Below are 19,863 nucleotides of genomic sequence, written 5' to 3'. Positions count from 1 at the left end.
CGGCTCACTCTGCAGCAGCGCACACACACAACCTCGTGCGAACTCCCACTGCCGCCGCCGCCGCCGCCCGCACCGACGCCGGAGAGCGGCCGGAAGATGGCGTTGTCGGTGATCCCCGACGAGCTTCTGGCGGATATCTTCCTCCGCCTTCCCACCCCAGAGGACCTCATCCGCGCCTCCGCCGCCTGCGTCTCCTTCTGCCGCCTCGTCGCCGACCGCGCCTTCCTCCGGCGCTTCCGCAAGCTCCACCCGGCGCTCCTCCTCGGCTTCCTCGACTACAGCGGCTTCCACCGCGCGGTACCGCCTCACCCCTCCGCCCCGGCCGCCCGCGCCGTCGCCAAAGCTGCCGACTTCGACTTTTCGAGTTCCTCCCCGGGTCTTCCTTGGACTGGTCCATGCGGGAAGTCCACCACGGCCGCGTCCTCCTCGACAGACCCAGCCGTCACGACGAGCTCGGATCCGTCTTCAAGGAGATGGTGGTGTGTGACCCCTTGCACCGACAGTATCTCCTGCTCCCCCCGCTCCCCGGTGACCTAGCCATTTCGATTGTTGTCGCGCTCGCGACTGAAGGGCCGTGCTTCGGCGAATCCTTCCTCGCCCCTCCCGGCGACGACGAGGAGGCAGCTGCTACTACTGAGGGGACGCCATTCAGAGTGATCTGGATGATGCTGCTCAAAACCAATGTTTTAAATAGCCGGCTATAGCTCCGCTATAGCCCGCTATATAGCCTTTTCAGCAGGGTGCCGCTAAATGGTCCCATGTACAAATAGCCCGCTATAGTCTGCTATAGCCCGCTATAGTCTGCTATAGCCCGCTATAGCTATAACTAATTTTGAGGTCCGCCGCTATTTGGCAATAACCCGCTATTTAAAACATTGCTCAAAACTAAGCCGATGGCCGCTGTTTTGTCTTCCTCCACAGGGCAATGGCGAGCCATTACATCCCTGATCCACAGCGACTCGTTACCTGGCTTTGCGTTATCGACGTGGAAGTTTTGGTTCGTGTCGCGCCTAGGGATGGCAATGGGGACAATCCCCTATGGGGATACCTACAACATCCCCATCCCCATTTATTCCCTATCATCCCATCCCCATCCCCGTTTACATGACTGGGGATGAAATTTCCTCATACCCATGCCCCACTGGGGAACGGGGCCCCATTAGGGTCCCCATCCCCATAAACAAATACTCATATACATAATATGACAACCTATAATCAACATACATAAATGGTGTTGTCCTTGTCCTGCTAATGCATATCTAGGTCGTACCGACTTCTTGGTCATGGTGGCAGCTGAGATGAGGACTTGAGATAGGTATAAGGTTTTTTCAGAGCTTGTTTGTTTTTGTAAGTTTGTTTGTGAATATTTTAAGGTTGGCCGCAGTGTCACAGTTACTAACCGGGTCCCCGATGGGTATTAGGTCTGGGGAATAGGATATCGTCCCTATCCCCGTTGTACCCTATGGGGAATAAATTAGTTTGGTAAATATCCCCATGGGGATGTTTTTCGCCCATCCCCACCCCCTAATAGATGAAATCCCCATGGGTTTGGCGGGTATGGGGCCCCGTTGCCATCCCTAGTCGCGCCATTGCGCACATGGTTGCTTCTACTGGGTTTCAGGTACCAGTGAAAAATTGCTCGTGCTTGACATCCAGACGATGGAGTTCTCCATGGTTGACCACCCACCCTGTGCCAGACAACCGGGCGATGATGTGGCCATCGTGGAGGCATGCCAAGGCATGACTGTGATGTTTGTGCCTAAACCTGGCACAGATCGCCGTATTTATACCGTCTGGCGAAACAATGGTGGGAGTTCCACCCGGTGGCAGATGGAGAATGAGCCATTCTCGTTGGAATCTGGGTCCTTGATCAAGGGTGCGGTGGGTAGGCACTTGCTCGTATATTATGTCGGAAACTCGTCAGTCAAGCAAGGTTGTTACATGCGGGACGTCGATACATTTCAGCTTGAGAGGGTGTGTGGTTCATGTCCCCACCCATCGGAAGCATACTGCAACTTTCCACCATCGTTATTATCGTTGCCGACAGTGTCAAGTGGTAAACTTTCTGTTGCATGCTAGTTACCTTCTTCCTTTCATAGTTATCACTATCGCATAGATTGTCTGATGCTTGCTAGTTTATTATTGTGCTCAGTAATCATTATTTGCAAGGTTCAGTGGTTCTTCCCTTTTGTGCTTGTGACAAAGCTGATCAAGCTATTTTTCTGTTTTATTTGCCATCTTATGCCATCTTGTACACTAGGAGTAACTTTTTAGATGCATCATAAAACAGTAAAAAAGCACCGGATTGTTCAATACCTTTGACATGCCTTTAACCCTTTCTGCAACATGCATTGTTCTATTTTGGTCCATTACATCTGAAAACATTGTCATTGGGCAATTTCCTTTCGTCATGTCCTTCATAAATGAAGCTCTTTTCAAATTCAAAGTCATCAAGTCAATCCATACAACCTACTGAAATTGCTGTCTCAATTAGTGCACTTGTCTCATAGAACTGCTTTGTACAGTTCTGAATTTTGGTATCATTTTCTGCATATCTTTTTATCTCCTTAGAAATCTCAAATTGTTAGAGGGTAGGATGTGGCCCACCCAGAATTTTGAGAAAACAATTTCTATCATATACTATTTTGCCTATTTCGGCCCAAAAATAGCTGACTAATTAGGCCAACAGCCCACCTCTCTTCCAGTCATCCCCTTTCCTTCGTCATGTGAGCTAGAGAGACCTAACTCTACTTGTTGTTTCCTCCCAGCTTCCCGCTCTGGCGCCTCTCCACTCCCAGGATGCCGCCGGCTCGCCGTCGCCCTTCGCTCCAACAACCGCCGAGGCTTCCGGCTCCCGCGATCCCGCCCTCTTCTCCAGCGACCGCTGAGGCATCGACCGGTGTGCCACCAAGCCACCGGTGCGCTGGCCACCAGCGTCATCCCACAAGGTGAGCCTCCTCCCTCCTGTCCAGTGTGATTTCTAAATGTGTGATGGACATGGCTGATGAATGTAGGCATTTGGACTTTCAGAGAGCTCCTGTGAGCATTGCGAACAGACTCAACAGAGCATAATCAAGATATTTATGTTATCTTTTACCAAATATTGTATGGCACTTGGATTAGGTTGAAAATAATAATTGTAGTGCACACCCTCCATTTCATTGCTGGGTCTGCCACTGTCTGTCAAAACCCAACCTTTTACATTTTTCCTTGTTGGCGGTGCACTTTTGTGGTTCATGCTGTCATTAGTCTGTCAAATTGATATCTCTTTGATATTGAACTCTGATCATTATACAACCAAGCTGATCATTATACAATGAAGATATCGTCTTTGATAAGCATGCTGTTGCAATGGAACCTTTGACTCTTCTGCCCGATTGCCATTGCTGCTTTTTATTTGCAAATGTTGTTTTGGTTTCTTTTCTCCTTTAATCATCGTCCTCGCTTTTATGAGTATGCTCCCTTTAATTTCCTTCCCAACTGCACCCTTCCTTTGAAACATGGAAACGCACAAACTGAAATTTCCCTGGTTGTAGCGTGATTGAGCTTGACTGTACTAGTATCTAGTGGCGGAGCTATGTTGGGGCCATCCCATGCTGTGGCCCACCCAACATTGAAAATTTATACACAATACATAAATATCCATGAGGCCTTAGAACACATGCCCACTGGTTATTTTCTTCTCTTTCGCCCGCCCAGCCTGCCCAGAATTGAGCTTCAAGCTCTGCCAGTGCTAGTATCATCAACAACATTTTTTTTACTGAACTTGGTTGAATTTTGTGAGTACTCTATTGCTGGGTTTGATATCGGGTTCTCTCTTCATAGGTTTCTGCAACTTCCTTAAATCTCAGTCACATTACTAAGCTTTTTAATTGACATTAATAATTCTCATCTGAAGGTCATTTCATATATAACCTAGCTGCTACAGACTAATAATTGTGCACCATCAAAGAGAGTAGTAAGTTCAGCCTTAGTAGTTTGCAACATTAAATGAAAATGTCAGACAACCAAAAATTAGCAATAGCTCCATTTAATGATGTATCCTTCTTCATGCAGGCACACGCCATGCTGATGCCCAGGGAGCGGGGGATGATGTGCTGGTGCCTGAACTACGAGAAGCTGACTCTGGAGGCGTGCAAGGACCTGTTGTCGCAGCAGATGCCCAAGCTCTGAATCCCTTGTTTGTCGTCGAAGGTCAGACAACCATTCTCATCTGTAGTCCACTCCATATATAACCTTAGCTACAGACTAATTGTTGTGCATCGTAAAAGAGAGTAGGCTCAGCCTTAGTAGTGTACAACATTAAGTGAAAGTGTCAGACAACAAAAATCAGCAATAGCTCCATTTAATGGTGTATCCTTCTGCATGTAGGGACACGCCATGATGATGTCCAGGGAGCAGGGGAGCCTGAAGTATGAGAAGCTGACCCTGGAGGCTTGCAAGGACCTGTTGTTGCAACGGCCGCCCAAGCTCCAAACCCCTTGTTTGTCATCGAAGGTCAGACAACCATTCTCATCTGAAGTTCACTTCACATATAACCTAGCTACAGATTAACAAGTGAGATTGTCAGACAACCGAAAATTAACAATAGCTTCATTCAATGGTGCATCCTTGTGCATGCAGGCACACGCCATGCTGACGTCCATGGAGTGGGCGGTGATGTGCTGGTGCCTGAAGTACGAGAAGCTGACCGTGGAGGTGTGGAAGGACCCGTTGTGGCAGCGGACGCCCAAGCTCCAAACCCATTGTTCGTTGTGGAAGGTCAGACGACCATTCTCATGTGAAGGTCACTTCATATATAACCTAGCTACAGACTAATAGTTGCATACCATAAAGAGAGTAAGCTCAGCCTTAGTGGTGTGCAACATCAAGTGGAATTGTCACACAACCGAACATTAGAAATATCTCCATTCAATGATGTATCCTTGTGCATGCAGGCACACGATTATTAGCAATGATCACATGAAACTCATACCCCCATTACAAATCCTGATGCACCTTTTGGACCAACTGTTAAGTGAAAGATGTGAGACGACTGAAAATTAGCAATAGCTCCATTTTAATGGTGTCACTTTGTGGAATGCAGGCACACCTCATGCTGATGTTGTCCAGGGAGCAGGGGTCGATGTGCCCGTGCCTGAACTACCAGAAGCTGACCCTGAAGGCATGCAAGAACCTGTTGTCGCAGCGGCTGCCCGAGCTCTAGACCCCTTGTTGGTCGTCGACAACGATGGCGATGCTGAGGCGGGTCACGGTGGGGCAAGGAGAAGGAGGCGCTGGGGTTGGGGCTGGGGCTGGACCTGCGGAGGTTGCAGAGCCGGGTAGGCGAGGTGGAGAGGGTGGCGTGCGAGGAGGCGAGGGGCCAGAGTATGTGATGGTAGGAGGCTAGCTAGATGGAGTGAGCAAGAGTGACTCCATCCTTTTTGTAAAGCTTACTTGTTTAATCTGTGCCGTGCTGGTCCCTGGCTGCTCTTCTTCTGTGCAACCGTCGCTGGATGAGTGATCGAGAGTGCTTCTTTTTCCCTTTCTTTTGGTTGGCAACAAGTAGCGAGCGCATTTTCGATTTTGTTGTGGTGTCAACTCAGTCAGCCGTTTGTTTCAAGAGGATGGATATTCACTCGTAATATTAGGTGTTGAGCCGAGTTACTTACATGCTATGGTGGATGTGCTTCTTTCTTTCTGAATTACTAACAGCCGAGTTACTAACATTTATATAGCTGTGAAGCTGGGTTGTTGGAAATATTTATATTGTGATATTGTGATTTATATAGCTGTGAATATGGGGCTGCACTGCTAGCAGTAGTACTACTGGACAGCTAGCAGTGCATCCATTTGCTTCTAGCAAGAATTTACATAACTGACCAGTCTCTACACAATTGCTCTAATTTTATGTGTTGTTGATTGTAGGTTTGCGAATCAAAAAGGGGAGTCTTCGGAAAGGTTGTTTGGTGTTGAGAATGTTGGTGATACTACATACACTTCTTTGAAAAGATCTTTGGATGCAATGTTTACTAAACATAATTCATCCATGTCAGATTGAGAGGACAAGGATATGATGGTGCCTCAAATATGCGGGAGAACTCATGTGATAATTAGCTATAGGCTGTCGCATTTCTTATTCCTGAAGAGAGTTTCATTCCTGAAGAAATGCCATTCCGTGGCAAAAGCAGGGCATCCCATGTGGCGTTTTGTGTGGACGACGGGAGCAGTCCAGTGATCTCCATCCATACCCAATCCACTCCCCAGCGGCCATCTAAGTGCAAAAGATGGAGGTGGCCCTCGGCTCGGCGACCTCGCTCCTCGGCAAGGTGTTGACGACGCTGTCCGACGACCTGGTTGCGACGTACGTGGACAGCCTCCAACTCGGCCACAATTCGGAGCAGATCAAGGACAAGCTACTGCACACGCAAGGCCTGCTTCACAACGCCCAGGCGAGCCATGTCGGCCACAACCTTGGCCTCCAGGGCATGCTGGAGAAGCTGAGCAGGGAAGCCGACCAGGCAGAGGACCTGCTGGATGAGCTCCGCTACTTCCAGATCCATGACAAGCTCCACGGCACCTACTACGCCACCACCCAAGAGGCCGGCCATCAAGCTCTCCACGCCCGAAGTGCTCTTCGCCACACCCTGGTCACCTTCCTCCACTGCTTTTCGTGCTTGCCTACACAAGATGGTGGTGATGATGCTGCTGTTGCCGACGTTGGTGGCGATGCTGCTGCTGCTGTTGCCGGCGTCACCAACTCCAACTCTGCTAGTGCTGACGATGGTGATACGCTGCATTTCGACAGAGTGTCCGTCTCTAGAGACATCAAGTCCCTGTTACAGGACATGGGGACCCACTGTGATTTGCTCTACAAATTGCTCAGCAGTATCCCAAGCAGCAGCACGGCAGTGCCAGTCGTCCTACAGCGGCCTCAGACCGCTTCCATGATTATACAAGATACATTGTATGGCAGGGGAGACATTTTCGAGGAAACTGTCGATCGCATCACCAATACCGATGCCACACAGACTGTTTCTGTTCTTCCTATAGTTGGTCCAGGGGGTATTGGAAAGACAACCTTCACCACTCACCTGTACAATCATGCAAGGACTGAAGAGCACTTCCAAGTCAGGCTCTGGGTATGTGTATCCACTGATTTCGATGTGCTGAAGCTCACCAGAGAGATCCTTGGCTGCATACCTGCAACTGAAGAAGGAGGAAGCAGTACTGCTGCAAATGAAACAACCAATTTAGATCATCTTCAGAGATCCATTGTGGGCCGTCTCAAGTCCAAGAGGTTTCTAATTATCTTGGACGATATATGGAAATGTGACAGTCAAGATCAGTGGAAAACCTTGTTAGCTCCCTTCACAAAGGGGGAAACCAAAGGTAGCATGCTACTTGTCACAACTCGATTCCCAAAGCTAGCAGACATGCTGAAAACAGTTGATCCACTAGAGCTGCGAGGTTTGGAGCCTAATGACTTCTTCACATTCTTTGAAGCATGTATATTTGGTCAAGAAGACAAGCCTGAGCATTACGAAGATGAGTTTGCTGGTATTGCACGAAAAATTGCAAACAAGCTAAAGGGTTCCCCGCTAGCAGCCAAAACGGTCGGTAAGTTATTGCGTAACCACCCTTCTCAGGAACATTGGAATGGAGTTCTTGAAAAGCATCAGTGGCTAAAGGAGCAAAAGAATGATGATATCATGCCATCTTTAAAAATTAGCTACGATTGCCTCCCTTTTGATCTGAAGAAATGCTTTTCCTATTGTGGCCTTTTCCCTGAAGATCGTATGTTTACTTCTTCAGAAATCAATCATTTCTGGGTTGCACTAGGCATCATAGACTCTCATCACCAAGCCAATAGGAATTACTTGGAAGAACTAGTGGACAATGGCTTTCCCATGAAGGAATTCATTTTGCGTGATCGATGCTACTATGTAATGCACGATTTAATGCATGAGCTATCTAAGAGTGTTTCGACACAAGAATGCCTCAATATAAGTGGCTTAGATTTCAGAGCTGATGACATCCCGCAATCTGTTCGACACTTATCTATCAACGTAGAAGACAAATATGATGCAAATTTTGAGGAAGAAATGTGTAAACTAAGGAAGAGGATAGACATAGCTAATCTGCGGACTTTGATGATTTTTAGAGGATATAAAGAAGAAAGAATCACCAAGATTCTGAAAGATAGCTTCAAGGAAATAAATGGTCTGCGTGTCCTATTTATAGCGGTGAAGTCTGCACAATCTTTTCCATATAGGTTTTCCAAACTTATCCACCTCCAGTACCTTAAAATTACTTCATCTTACAATGACGATGAAATGAGGTTACCTAGTGCACTATCAAGATTTTATCACTTAAAATTCTTGGACTTAGATCATTGGGGTGGTCGTTCTGATTTGCCTGAAGACTTTAGCCACCTTGAGAATTTACATGATTTCCATGGCAGAAGTGAACTCCACTCCAATATTCGCAATGTCGGAAAGATGAAGCATCTGCAAGAGCTAAAAGAATTCCATGTTAAAAAGGAGAGCATGGGATTTGAACTGATAGAACTTGGGGCGTTGACAGAACAAGAATCAGGACTGGTTATTCGTGGTCTTGAACACGTGGCAACCAAGGAGGAAGCTACTTCAGCCAAACTGATGTTAAAAAGGAATATGAAGGAGCTGGAATTACTCTGGGGCAGAGATGGACCAACTGCAGATGCTGATATTCTTGATGGTCTTCAACCACACTCTGATCTTAGAGTACTTACAATTGCAAATCAAGGTGGTACCGTTGGTCCTAGTTGGTTGTGTCTTGACATCTTGTTAACAAGTTTAGAGACTCTCATTCTAGAAGGCGTATCTTGGAGCACCCTCCCACCTTTTGCGAAGCTACCAAATCTCAAGCGACTCAGATTGAAGAAAATTTCTGGAATGCATCAGTTTGGGCTTCTATGTGATGGCGCTCCAGGGAAATGTTCTATGCGCTTGAAGACAGTTGAGTTTTATGAGATGCCAGAACTTGCTGAATGGGCTGTGGAACCTAATTGCCATTCCTTTGCAAGTATTGAAGAAATCATATGCATCGATTGTCCCAATCTCAGTGTGATGCCCTTCTCGGAGGTATGTTGCACCAATTTGCGCAGACTTCAAGTTTCTAGGTGCCCCAATATGTCTCTGCCCTCCATGCCTCACACCTCCACACTGACAGATTTGGATGTTAAAGGAGTTGGAACATTTGATTCACAAACGTTGTTGTCTTATGATGGAAAGAAATTTATAGTTAGAGGGTATGGCGGTGCTTTGGCGTACCACAATCTGGATAAAGTAGAAGATATGGCTATTGAAAATGTATCGCACATATCATTGGCAGACATTGAAAAGTTTAAATCCCTAACAGAACTAACTGTCGGAAGATGCAACGGTTTGTTCCATGAAGAGCTGGATGGTAGTATCGTCTTCCATTCAGTTAAGAGTCCCAGATTACATGTATCTCATCTTACCAGCAAATCATCATCGTCAAAAGTGTTAAACTGTTTCCCAGCTCTTTCTGTGTTGGAGATAAATGGAGATGAGGAGGAATGTGTAATGCAGTTGCCATCATCCAGCTCACTGCAGGAACTTACCTTCTCAAAGTGTGAGGGCTTGGTTCTTGTGCCTGTGGAGAATGGAGGAGGAATTCAGGAGGACAACTCATTGCTCCAATCGTTAAGAATATTCAGCAGTGGCAAATTGTTCTGTCGGTGGCCCATGGTAGAATCAGAGACCATTTGCCCTTTCCCTGCTTCCCTGAGGAAACTTCATGTTCTCCTAGAGCCAAGCATGAAGTCAATGGCTCTGCTCTCAAACCTCACGTTTCTCACCATTCTAAGGCTAGAGTACTGCAGTAATTTAACAATGGACGGATTCAATCCTCTCATCGCAGTCAACCTCATAGAACTGGAAGTGCGTACGTGCAACACCTTAGCAGCAGATATGCTCTCAGAGGTGGCCTCTCAGAGGGCCAAATTATTGCCTGCAGATTACATCTCTAGGTTGGAGATGCTCACGGTGGATGACATCTCTGGATTGCTTGTTGCTCCTATTTGCAACCTCCTCCACCTCCTCCACACACTTGAAATCGAATATGCTAATTACTGGATGCAAAGCTTCACGGAAGAGCAAGAGATAGCACTGCAGCTCCTCACCTCCCTCCAGAATCTAAGATTTTCCTATTGCGGGGGTCTGCAGTCCCTTCCTCAAGGGTTACATCGCCTTTCTTCTCTGAAGGAGTTACGTGTCTTTGAATGTCCAAGAATCCGATCGATGCCCAAGGAGGGCCTCCCGGTTTCGCTGAGAAAACTAAAGATGAATTGTCGCAGCGCTGAGATAGACGAGCAAATTGAGAAAATCAGAAGAACCAACCCAGATTTATCCGTCGAAGGTAACACTTATCGGCTCCCTATTTTTTTTGTTTATTCGCCATATTTCTGCCTCATCTAAACTTGTCAAATCTTACAGACTAGCAGTTCCACTCCACCACTGTGGCAATCTTTTGTACATACAAGTTGTCAAACCTGCACATTAATCAGCAGGTGCGAGATACAACCGACTCTTCATTCTGCAACGCTAGCTGTGAACTCTTCATTCTGCTACATGATCAATACTTCTCTGCAAGTCAAATCTGCAGGTTAGTAGCTCCAGAACCAAATTTCTGATCCTTAATTTATGACTGCATTCACGGTGCAAAGCAACCACTTTGGCTTGCTTATTTATCTTTCTGCTGCTTGCATTCACAGTCCAACACATGCTTCTTTTCATCCACTTCTTTTTGTACCCCTTTTCTGCTACGTATTAGACTTGAGATTGATACACCGTTGATGTTACTTTTCATAATATATATGCGTGCATTTTCTTCGTCAGGCTTCTGTTCCCTATGTGAAATAAAAAAGGGCGCGCGACATCACCCACTCACTTGGTACCTATCAAGAAGAAGACTTGAGTTGTAGCTGCAAGAACTGAGGCTGGAATCATGGAATTATCAGGCTTGTGCTCATTTTTGGCATGAAGCAGCAGGACTGAACAGTCCAGGCCAATTTAACTGTTGGCGAAGAGGAGGTATGTAACTGGCTGCTGTTATTGAAAAAGAAGTTTTTCTTTCTTTTTTTTACCATGAATGAATGAATCAAGTGCCTTAGTTTCCTCTTTCTTGAATCCTTTCCTTTGATAGGATGCTGCTTTGCAAAGGCATATCATATATGTAGCAGAGAGGGTTGGCTGTCTTGTCAATGGTACGGATGTAATCCAATTCAATCAGGTGGTGCAGAATGGTATGGATGCAACCTTCCTACTATTATCATGAAGTGAAATTGAATTGAGTTCACTCTACAGGAGAAGAGAGAATGCTTTCCAATCTGTTTAGCCTAATACTGAATAATTCCTGTAGTACCGAAGCAATGAGGATTATTATTTGGCCAACCACCAAGTTTAATTTATGCTGGGGCAGAGTACCGAAGCTACTACTCACAGAAAAAAACACTAATGTACCCAGCCAATACAGGTTTAGGTTTCATTGGCTGGCATTGATCCTTGACACTAAGGTAATGAATGATTGGGTGTTTAGGTTACATTGTGCTTTGTTGATATTCTGACAACCCGAGTTCATTTATTGGATTCTGCAGTCCCGGCCGGTAATGAATTTCACAGCTGATTCTGTATCCAAACAAGCAAACAAACAGAAGTGAAGCACTTGTCTTGATGTGCTGAATGGTCAGTACGTACTTGACACTTTGTTACCATTTTTCGGTTTTCACTAGTAATGCTCAAAAGTGTTGGACACTGAAACATTGTAATCTCTGAACTACTCGAATATGTCTGTCGCCAGAATGTTGTTGCTTTCTGAGTGTAAGGGCCACATTCCACAAGGACCACCTGATATACTTGTCTTGCGTGTTTGCAGAATATCGACGCAGTGATGGCTCACAGTGGGATGTCCTTGGTTCCTCGAGGGCTTTGTGGATGCGGGGTTATGCTGCAGCAGCGTACAGAGCAGAGAAGAGCATTCCAAGATCCAACGGGTGCCAAGGTGCGAGGTGGTTATTGGGATTCAGCTTCAGCCGCGCACGACTTGAGAATTTTTTGTTTCGCCAATTTGTAGAATTGTGTTCTTTTTTTCCAGTGTTCCAACCATGATTTTGTTCCGTGACCACAGACGAACTGATCGATGATTCCAATGTTGTTTGGTGTAACTGTCATTCACTCTTAATGTCTAAGATTTGGCAGCTTGACATCTGAATCCGATATTAAAGGCAAAAGGTTTACCATCTGCAACTGCAAGTCGTGTGGTTTGATGGGAAAAAAGAAAAAGAAAAAGAAAAAAAACATATCTCTCGGATGAGTATGCAAAACAAGTCAAGAAGTAACTCACGACATCAGCACTTGGTAGTGTACCCATCGTGCATGCATGTATGATGAGAGAGAGAGAGAGAGAGAAAGCAAAATGCCCCGTAATCTGGCTATGTTTTTCTCTTGGGAAAAGTCTAAAATAAACCTTGAATTTGTATTAGAAGTCTAAATCGAACCCTAACCTCCTGATCCGTGAAATGAACACCTTGTATTTACCAATCCTGGTCATTCTTTGCCTTAAATCTGTCCCGCAAAAAAAAAAAATACTGTTTGCTGCGCCGGGAAACACACGATCCCGGCCGGGATTACACATTTCTCTCACTAACAATTTGGGGCCACATGACATCCATCTTCCACAATCATCTCCGCCATGGACTCCACCCCGGTCGCCATATGCCTCTGCCACTCCATCCGCGCCCCCAATGCCTACAACGTTCGCATCGCTGCCGATGTCGCCATCCATATTCCATACGACCGACGCGCATGCTGGACACCGCCGGACCGCTCCACCAGGCCCTCCTCTGTTCCAGTCGTGGCCGCGGGGACGGGCACTAGACACCGCCGACGGCCAACCTTCAGCGCTGCGTGGGCAATCGCTGCTTCGTTTTCCACCATACCCAGGTGGACGCCGAAGCCATCCCCGCCGCGCTCGACCGCTTCCTTGTCGACCCGTGCATCGTATTTATGGAGTACGGGTCTTCGTACGGCCTGCACGTAGCGTTCGGGGTGCGACCTGCGTGCTCTCACCGGCACGGGGAACACCTTGTCGATCAGCAAGCCCAGGGACATGGCGATGAGCGTTTGGCATGCTCCTAGGCATTCCGTCGAGCAGGTGGAGTACGCCAATGTTGACGCCTACCACGCCTTCCGCCTCGGCATCCTCCTCTGCCCCGGTGGCCACCAGCTCATACAACGCTCCCCTCCGCCTCCCCCCGCGCCTGCATGTGCCCCACGCGCTCCGCTGATTGTCCAGCTGCCTCTTCCCGTCTATGTGTTCCTCAAGCTCCACCATGCCCCTGGTCTTGCTCTGGTGCTCCCTCGTGCACCGCCTAACGCTACACGCGCTCTGGTTCGCCCCAGCGTGCTGCCTCCCGCGTCACACGCCCTCGTGCTCCTGCGCGCTCCGTCTCCTGCTCTACGCGCACTCCGGTGAGTCATCCGCCGTCTCCCACCCAGCGCACAGCCGTGAAGCCCTAGCTATATGCCAACCATAGCACACACTCCTGAGAGAAGCAGGAAGATCGTGGAGACCCGTACTGGATTCAATGGATCAAACACACAGGAGGAGTGCAGTATCCATCCCTGCTTTGGTTCCTTGAGGGCTTTGTGGATGCGGTATGCAGCAGCAAACAGAGCAGAGCATGGATTCAAAGATTCGAAGTTATTGGGATTCAGCTTCAGCCTTGCCTCTCAGTGCTTACAAGTGCCTGTGCTGTTCATCTTTGAATCCATGCTCTGCTCCTTTGTGTTACCTCATAATTGATGACTCCTGGATAAACCATCTCTTGTTGTGGTCTCGACTCAGTCAGCCCTTTGTTTCGAGAGGATGGGTATTCATTTGTAATTTTAGTTGTTGTGCCAAGTTACTAACCGGGAGTGAATTGCAGAAAACATCGACATTGAAGGCTAGGGTTGCAGGAACCCATACAAGCAGGGGCTGCACCGCGCCGATGTTGTCGTCGGAGAAAATGTTACAACCGTGTATCGTGGGAGCTACAACCAGCTCTCGGCGATGCTACAAGCCTAACCATGCCCACGCGAGCTACAACCGGCGACGCCGTCGTCGGCCAAATGCTTCAACTGTGTACGGCAGAAGCTACATGAACGTGCGTCAAAGCTGCAACTGTTTTGGCAATGCTACAACCATGTCGCCGGAGTTGTAACCACGACCCCGTCAACGCAAAAGGCTTCAACCGTGTACTGAAGAAGCTACATCCATGTGTTCTAGAGTTGCAATCATTTTGTGGTGATGCCATAACCATGTCGCCCGAGCTGCAACCGGCGACGCCGTCATCGCAAAATGCTTCAACCATACACAGCTGAAGCTACATACGCGTGCGCCAGAGTTGCAACTGTTTTGATGATGCTACAACCGTGTCACCGGAGCTATGACGGGGCGAGCCATGGTGTCGGTGACCATCGGTGCGTGGGGATTTTTGGGACCGGCGCCGCTGCTATCACCATTCCCGCGTGCTGGAACCAAGCGATAGCAGAGTTGCAATCTTGGCAGCAAAAGCTTTTATTGCAAACCCACGAAGGATATGTTTCAACCGCCACCGGCTGCGGCGGTCATGCTCGCGGCGTTGGTTGCACGCGACAAGTAGAGGGCAGCGACAGCTGTGGCGAGTCACGGATCCGGTCGGACTGACGAGGAGGAGGCGGCAGTACGAGGGCTCCATCTTCAGATCTAGCGAAGGAGAGGCTGCAGGGAAGCTCTCCATGTGGCGCCCGCATCCACCGCTGATTTGCCGCCTGCACGGCCGAGTGGAGGCGGCCCACAGCACTGGCGCGCGCTGCCCGCCGCCAAGACGATGCCGCCCTCACCAGCAGAGGCCGCCGCCTCAAACCCTAGGCCCGAGCCTGAGCTGCGTCGCGGTCGTGGGCCTCGACGACACCCTCATCGACGGCCGCGCGGGGGACCCGGCGCCCGTCTCCGGCGGCGGCGAGGGAAGGGATCGAGAGGGAGGGGGAAGCGGCCGGGGAGATTGGTCGCCCCCGAGTCGCCCTTGAGAGGGTGACACGAGGGAAGGGGGGTCTAGTTTTTCTTCAACTGGGCCACGTCCCACGGCGACTTTTTTTAGAAATGCAGCCACTTTATTAATTATTCACACAAGATCTTACAAAGTCATACAACAGTAAGTCTAAAGCCACTGTCTAGGCAACATCTGTCGCTACTCCTATCCAGTTGATGAAAGGATGCTGATAGTCTGGGCCTAATACCAAACAGACCTCGCAGCCAAACCTAACATCTAAGACTTGAGGTCCCAACCAGGACGCCTGCCGGGTATGGGGCACCCACCAGTCCAGCGCACTCCTCAACCAGGACGCCTGCCGGGTATGAGGCCGCCGCAGCCACCTACCACCAATCCATCTTCAGTGTTGTACTGTTGCATCTACCTTGCCCGGTCTAGCTGCCGTCGACGCCACCATGACGTCAGACAGCATCACCCTCATGCGAGAGTCCATCATCGCACATCAGACGCCTAATCTTCAGAGCGCCAAGCCATCGAGATCTGTCACCATCAATGTGCATGATGAAGCACCGCTCCACCAAACACGTCATCCACTGGTCCCTCGAGCCCGCGTACACCTCCAGGAAAGATGCCCCCAAGGGGGAAATGACACAAACGCGCCGCCGTCTTCTGATCTATCGATCTAAGGTTTCCCCCGGAGGTAGCAGATCATAGTCACGACACCGTAGAGCGCCGCCATCGCCGGCTTTGGCATCTATCCAAGAACAAGTTTTCACCCAGATCTGTTCAAAGAACTCCATTTGCTTCTTGTGCTCAGACCGCCGCCTTCTCTGTCGAAGACTAGACCAATGGTCCAGCCGTCGCTGCCAGATCCATGTAGCCAGCACCAGGAGATGACGACTATCTCCTTGTACCGGATCTAGCACGAACCGAAGCAGATCGAGTCGGAGACGATGATGCCTGGATCTCTGACAGACCAGCGAGCCGCCGGCCCAACCGCATCCAGATCGTCGGCCACGTCGGGCCGCCGCCAACCCCTGCGCCGTCCGGGTCGGAGAGGGAGCTGCCGATCGCGCACAGGGCCGCCACCGCCTGCACACGTCGGAGCGCCGCCGCGAGCCTAGCGCCCGCCACCACCTTCCGAGGCCCGCCGCCGCGCGCCCCACGCCCCGCCACCGCTCGCCGAGTGCCGAGCAGGAACACCGCCAAGCTCCAGGGCCGCCGCCCGGCATCCGGTCACCGCGAGAACCGTCCGCCGCCCCTAGCCGCAGCTGCCAGCCTCCAGCAGCGTTGAGGGTGACCTCGGCAAGGCGAGGTAAGGCACAGGACTGCGCCCTGCTCCTAGGCCCGCACCGCCGACGTACACGTATCAGCTGCCGCCGCTCGAGACCTGTCGAGGCGCGCGAGAGAAGACAGCCCCGCCGTAGCCGACGCCGTGCGGGCTTTGCCCGCGGCGCCCTATGGCGGCGGCGAGGTGGGGGAGGAGGCGGGAGGGAGCCGGCCGCGCCGGTGTGCAGGTCCGCCCGAGCCGCTCTTGGGAGAGCGACGCGGGGGTGAGATCCTTTAAAATGGGAGCCCCCAGCATCACGGCGACTAGGAAGCTCTGGTTTGAAATCAGGACATCTTGGAAGGGCCTCCGGCTGCAAGGAGTGATCTCCATGTGTGTTGTTCCCCTCGAGGCATAGATATTGCATACTGTACCAAACAACTAGGGGCGTGTTTGGTTGCCGTCGCGTACAGTACCCGCGTTGCATACACATCTCCACTCGGTCTGGCTCTAGAAAAACAGCCTCATATGCGACATCTGCGAGTTGTTTGGTTGCCTGCATGTGGACTGCCTGCATTAGAAGGTCAACTTTGGCACGTTGTTTGGTTGCCTGCATTGTCTCGGCACATGCAACTACACCGCATGGGGTATGATTAAGAGCTAGCACTTGCACTTAACACCAAAGTTTCAGATTGTGGGCGAAAACAACGCAATCGCGGCGCTATCGCCTGCTGGAAGCCTTCCTGCGACGCAATCCCGTAAAAAACGTGATCTGCCGCTAACCGCGTGATCGCGCGCGAGATGGCGCTATTTGACATCGTTGTCGCTGCAAAATCGTTGGCATGGGCCGAAAGACTAAAACACAAGGGCCCAAAGGCCCCAAACAGACCAGAAACGGCCCAAATTTCGCGATGGTATATAACACCTCCTCCAGAAAATCTAGCTCGTGTCCCCCATTCCCTTCTCTCCCTCCCACCATAACATTTGCGGTGGCTGCGCTGTTCTTCCCAGCAGCGCCGACTGCTGCTTCGTTGGAAGCCAGATTCGGTTGCGGGGGAGGTGGAAAGGCGACCTGCGATGAGGGGCCTCTGCACGACGCCGCCTCTGCGACAGTGATGACATCTCAGTCTCACTCTCACACAGTTCAAGCAGCCAGGACAAGCACATCGCCAGGAGGTACAGGAGTCCTCCAATTCCATAGCTCATTGGTAGAATATTCAGACTTGTTTGTTGATTCAGATTGTAGGCTCTGGGGTTCAGATTTGTTTATTGATTCCGATTCCATAGCTCATCGGTAGAATATCCCATAGCTTATTTGTTTGTTGATTCAACATAAGCACATGAAAGGCTCTTGGGATTGCATTGCAGACTTGTAGTTGTAGGTTCATATTGTAGCTTAGGTTTTCAATATAGCTCATTGGTACAATATTCAGATCTGCCACTCAAAATTTTCTTTAGATGATGGTTTGTGATGCCCTGATCTGCTGCTTTAATTTTCTTGTGTTAAGTGAGCAAGCCACAGCTCAAGTAAAGAATAAAGATATTGTTGTCTGTTGTGCTACTTCCATAATCTGTGTAAATAGAATGAGAGGGTTTTTATTATTTTCTCATGTGAGTGTAAAAGTGAGGTGCTTTGTAGTGTACTGTGTGTGATTCCGGACATGACCAAGAAGGCCATGATCTGTTGCTTTAATTTAGTGTATGTAGAATGCTCTCAGTAACCCATTTCACATCTAATTTCTAGATATGTCTATTTGATTTTTGTAGGCTTGGCTGGGTCAAGCACTTCACCGATAATCCCAGCACCTCATGTAGCTCCAGTGAACTCAGATGACCCAGCATGGAAGCATTGCACGATTCCGGACATGACCAAGAAGGCCTCTGTGGAATGCAACTTCTGCCATGGTGTTTACATTGGTGGTATTACTCGAATGAAGTACCACCTTGCAAATGTCAAGTGTCAAAATGTCGTTTTGTGCCAACAAGTTCCAGCTGATGTGAAGCAAGAGATGAGGGAGCTGATCTCAAGGAAAGATGAAGCAAAGGAAAAGAAGGCAAGGGAATCAGCAATATGCGGAAGTGATGTCAATTTGGATGCAAATGATGCTAGGGCTGCTGATGAAGATGACATCTTGGGCGGTGGTAGTGGGGGTGGTTTGCTTGTATTATTAGGGAAACGACAGAGTAAGGGCAACACATATGGTTCTATGGATAAGTTTCGCACCAAGTCAACAGAAGAGGTTGTGACCGCAAGGAAGGGGGAAGGCTTTTCTACAAAGTTGCAAACCAAGTTGTCCACTCAAAGAAGGGAAGAGAGGCGGGTTCGTGCTTGTGAGTATGTTTGTCAGTTCTTCTATGAAGCCGGAATTGCCCACAATGCAGTCTTGCTTCCAAGCTTTGAACTTATGCTTGAAGCGGTTGGAGCGTTCGGGACAGACATGAAAGGCCCCACTCCTTATGAAATGGGTGGCCCTTACTTACATAAGAGCAAGAAGACGGTCGAGGAAGGATTTGCTGGACATAAAGAAGCATGGAAGCTCACTGGATGTACCGTCACGACAGATGCATGGACAGACAAAAGAGGAAGGGGAGTGATGAATTTGGTAGTTCATAGTGCCTATGGCGTTGTTTTTGTTGATTCTGTGGACTGTCCAGATGTGAGAAAAGATGCCAAGATGATATTTGATCTTGTTGATAGATGCATAGAAGAAATTGGGGAGAAGAATGTCGTTCAAGTTGTAATGGATAATGCCTCAGTCAATATAGCATCAGCAGTGATGATGAAAGTGAAGCGTCCCTCCCTATTTTGGAATGGTTGTGCAGCCCACACAATTGATTTGATGTTGGAGGACACAAGGAAGCTTCCTATAATCGAACAAACCATTGCCAAAGGGAAGGTTGTGACTGTGTTCCTTTATGCGCATACAAGTGTTTTGGCATTAATGAGAAAATTTCTTGGAAAAGACCTAGTCCACTCTGGTATTACTTGGTTTGCAACAACATATTTGAACTTGAAGAGCTTGCAGGACAACAAAAAAGAGCACCACCTAAAAAAGGCAAAGGGGAAGAACGCAGCTAAAATCATTCGCTCTGAAACTTTTTGGAAAGCAGTAGATACCGCTGTCAATTTCTTTGAGCCAATGGCAAATCTTTTGAGGAGGATGGATAGCGATGTTCCGGCAATGGGTTTTATGCATGGTTGTATGTTGGATGCAAAGAAAGAGATCTCCGTGAGGTTTGACAATGACAAGTCTCGCTTTCTGGAAGTGTGGGACATCATTGACAAGAGATGGGACAACAAGTTGAAGACTGCATTACATATGGCTTGATACTACTTGAACCCATACTATTATTATCCAAACAAGCTTGATATTGAGATCGATGGTAGTTTCAAAGAAGGGCTGATAACTTGTATTTCAAAGATGGTTGAAGATCCTATCATGCAAGAAGAAATAATCGATGAGATTGACCACTATCAAGAGGGGATAGGGTCTTTTGGAAGGGACATTGCTGTACGGCAAAGGAAAAACAAAAAGTT

General features: G+C 48.8%; 2 protein-coding genes across 5 annotated transcripts; both read left to right on the top strand.

Moving 5' to 3' along the window:
• The first annotated feature begins 6,266 nt into the window (after nt 1-6,266).
• On the top strand, nt 6,267-12,247 carry LOC109745728 (putative disease resistance protein RGA3). Of its 4 annotated transcripts, XR_012203590.1 has the most exons (5): nt 6,267-11,078; nt 11,191-11,290; nt 11,407-11,560; nt 11,642-11,729; nt 11,920-12,019. XR_012203590.1 is itself a non-coding variant. In XM_073509348.1 (2 exons), exons 1-2 carry the CDS (start codon nt 6,267-6,269, stop codon nt 12,150-12,152), a joined length of 4,371 nt encoding a protein of 1,456 aa, XP_073365449.1. In that variant the 3' UTR covers nt 12,153-12,247. The 4 variants fall into 4 exon arrangements, 1 of the variants encoding a protein (XP_073365449.1); XR_012203589.1 differs by having other exon boundaries at nt 11,191-11,560; XR_012203591.1 differs by lacking the exon at nt 6,267-11,078 and having other exon boundaries at nt 11,100-11,560.
• A 6,483-nt stretch (nt 12,248-18,730) lies between these two features.
• Nucleotides 18,731-19,654, top strand: LOC109745729 (uncharacterized). The gene has a single exon (XM_020304845.2). The coding sequence runs from the start codon at nt 18,731-18,733 to the stop codon at nt 19,652-19,654; it is 924 nt and encodes a 307-aa protein (XP_020160434.2).
• The last annotated feature ends 209 nt before the right edge of the window (nt 19,655-19,863 follow it).

This window comes from Aegilops tauschii, chromosome 2 (genome assembly GCF_002575655.3).
Source record: "Aegilops tauschii subsp. strangulata cultivar AL8/78 chromosome 2, Aet v6.0, whole genome shotgun sequence".
Classification (NCBI taxonomy): domain Eukaryota; kingdom Viridiplantae; phylum Streptophyta; class Magnoliopsida; order Poales; family Poaceae; genus Aegilops; species Aegilops tauschii.
This window is presented reverse-complemented; position numbering and strand designations above follow the sequence as displayed.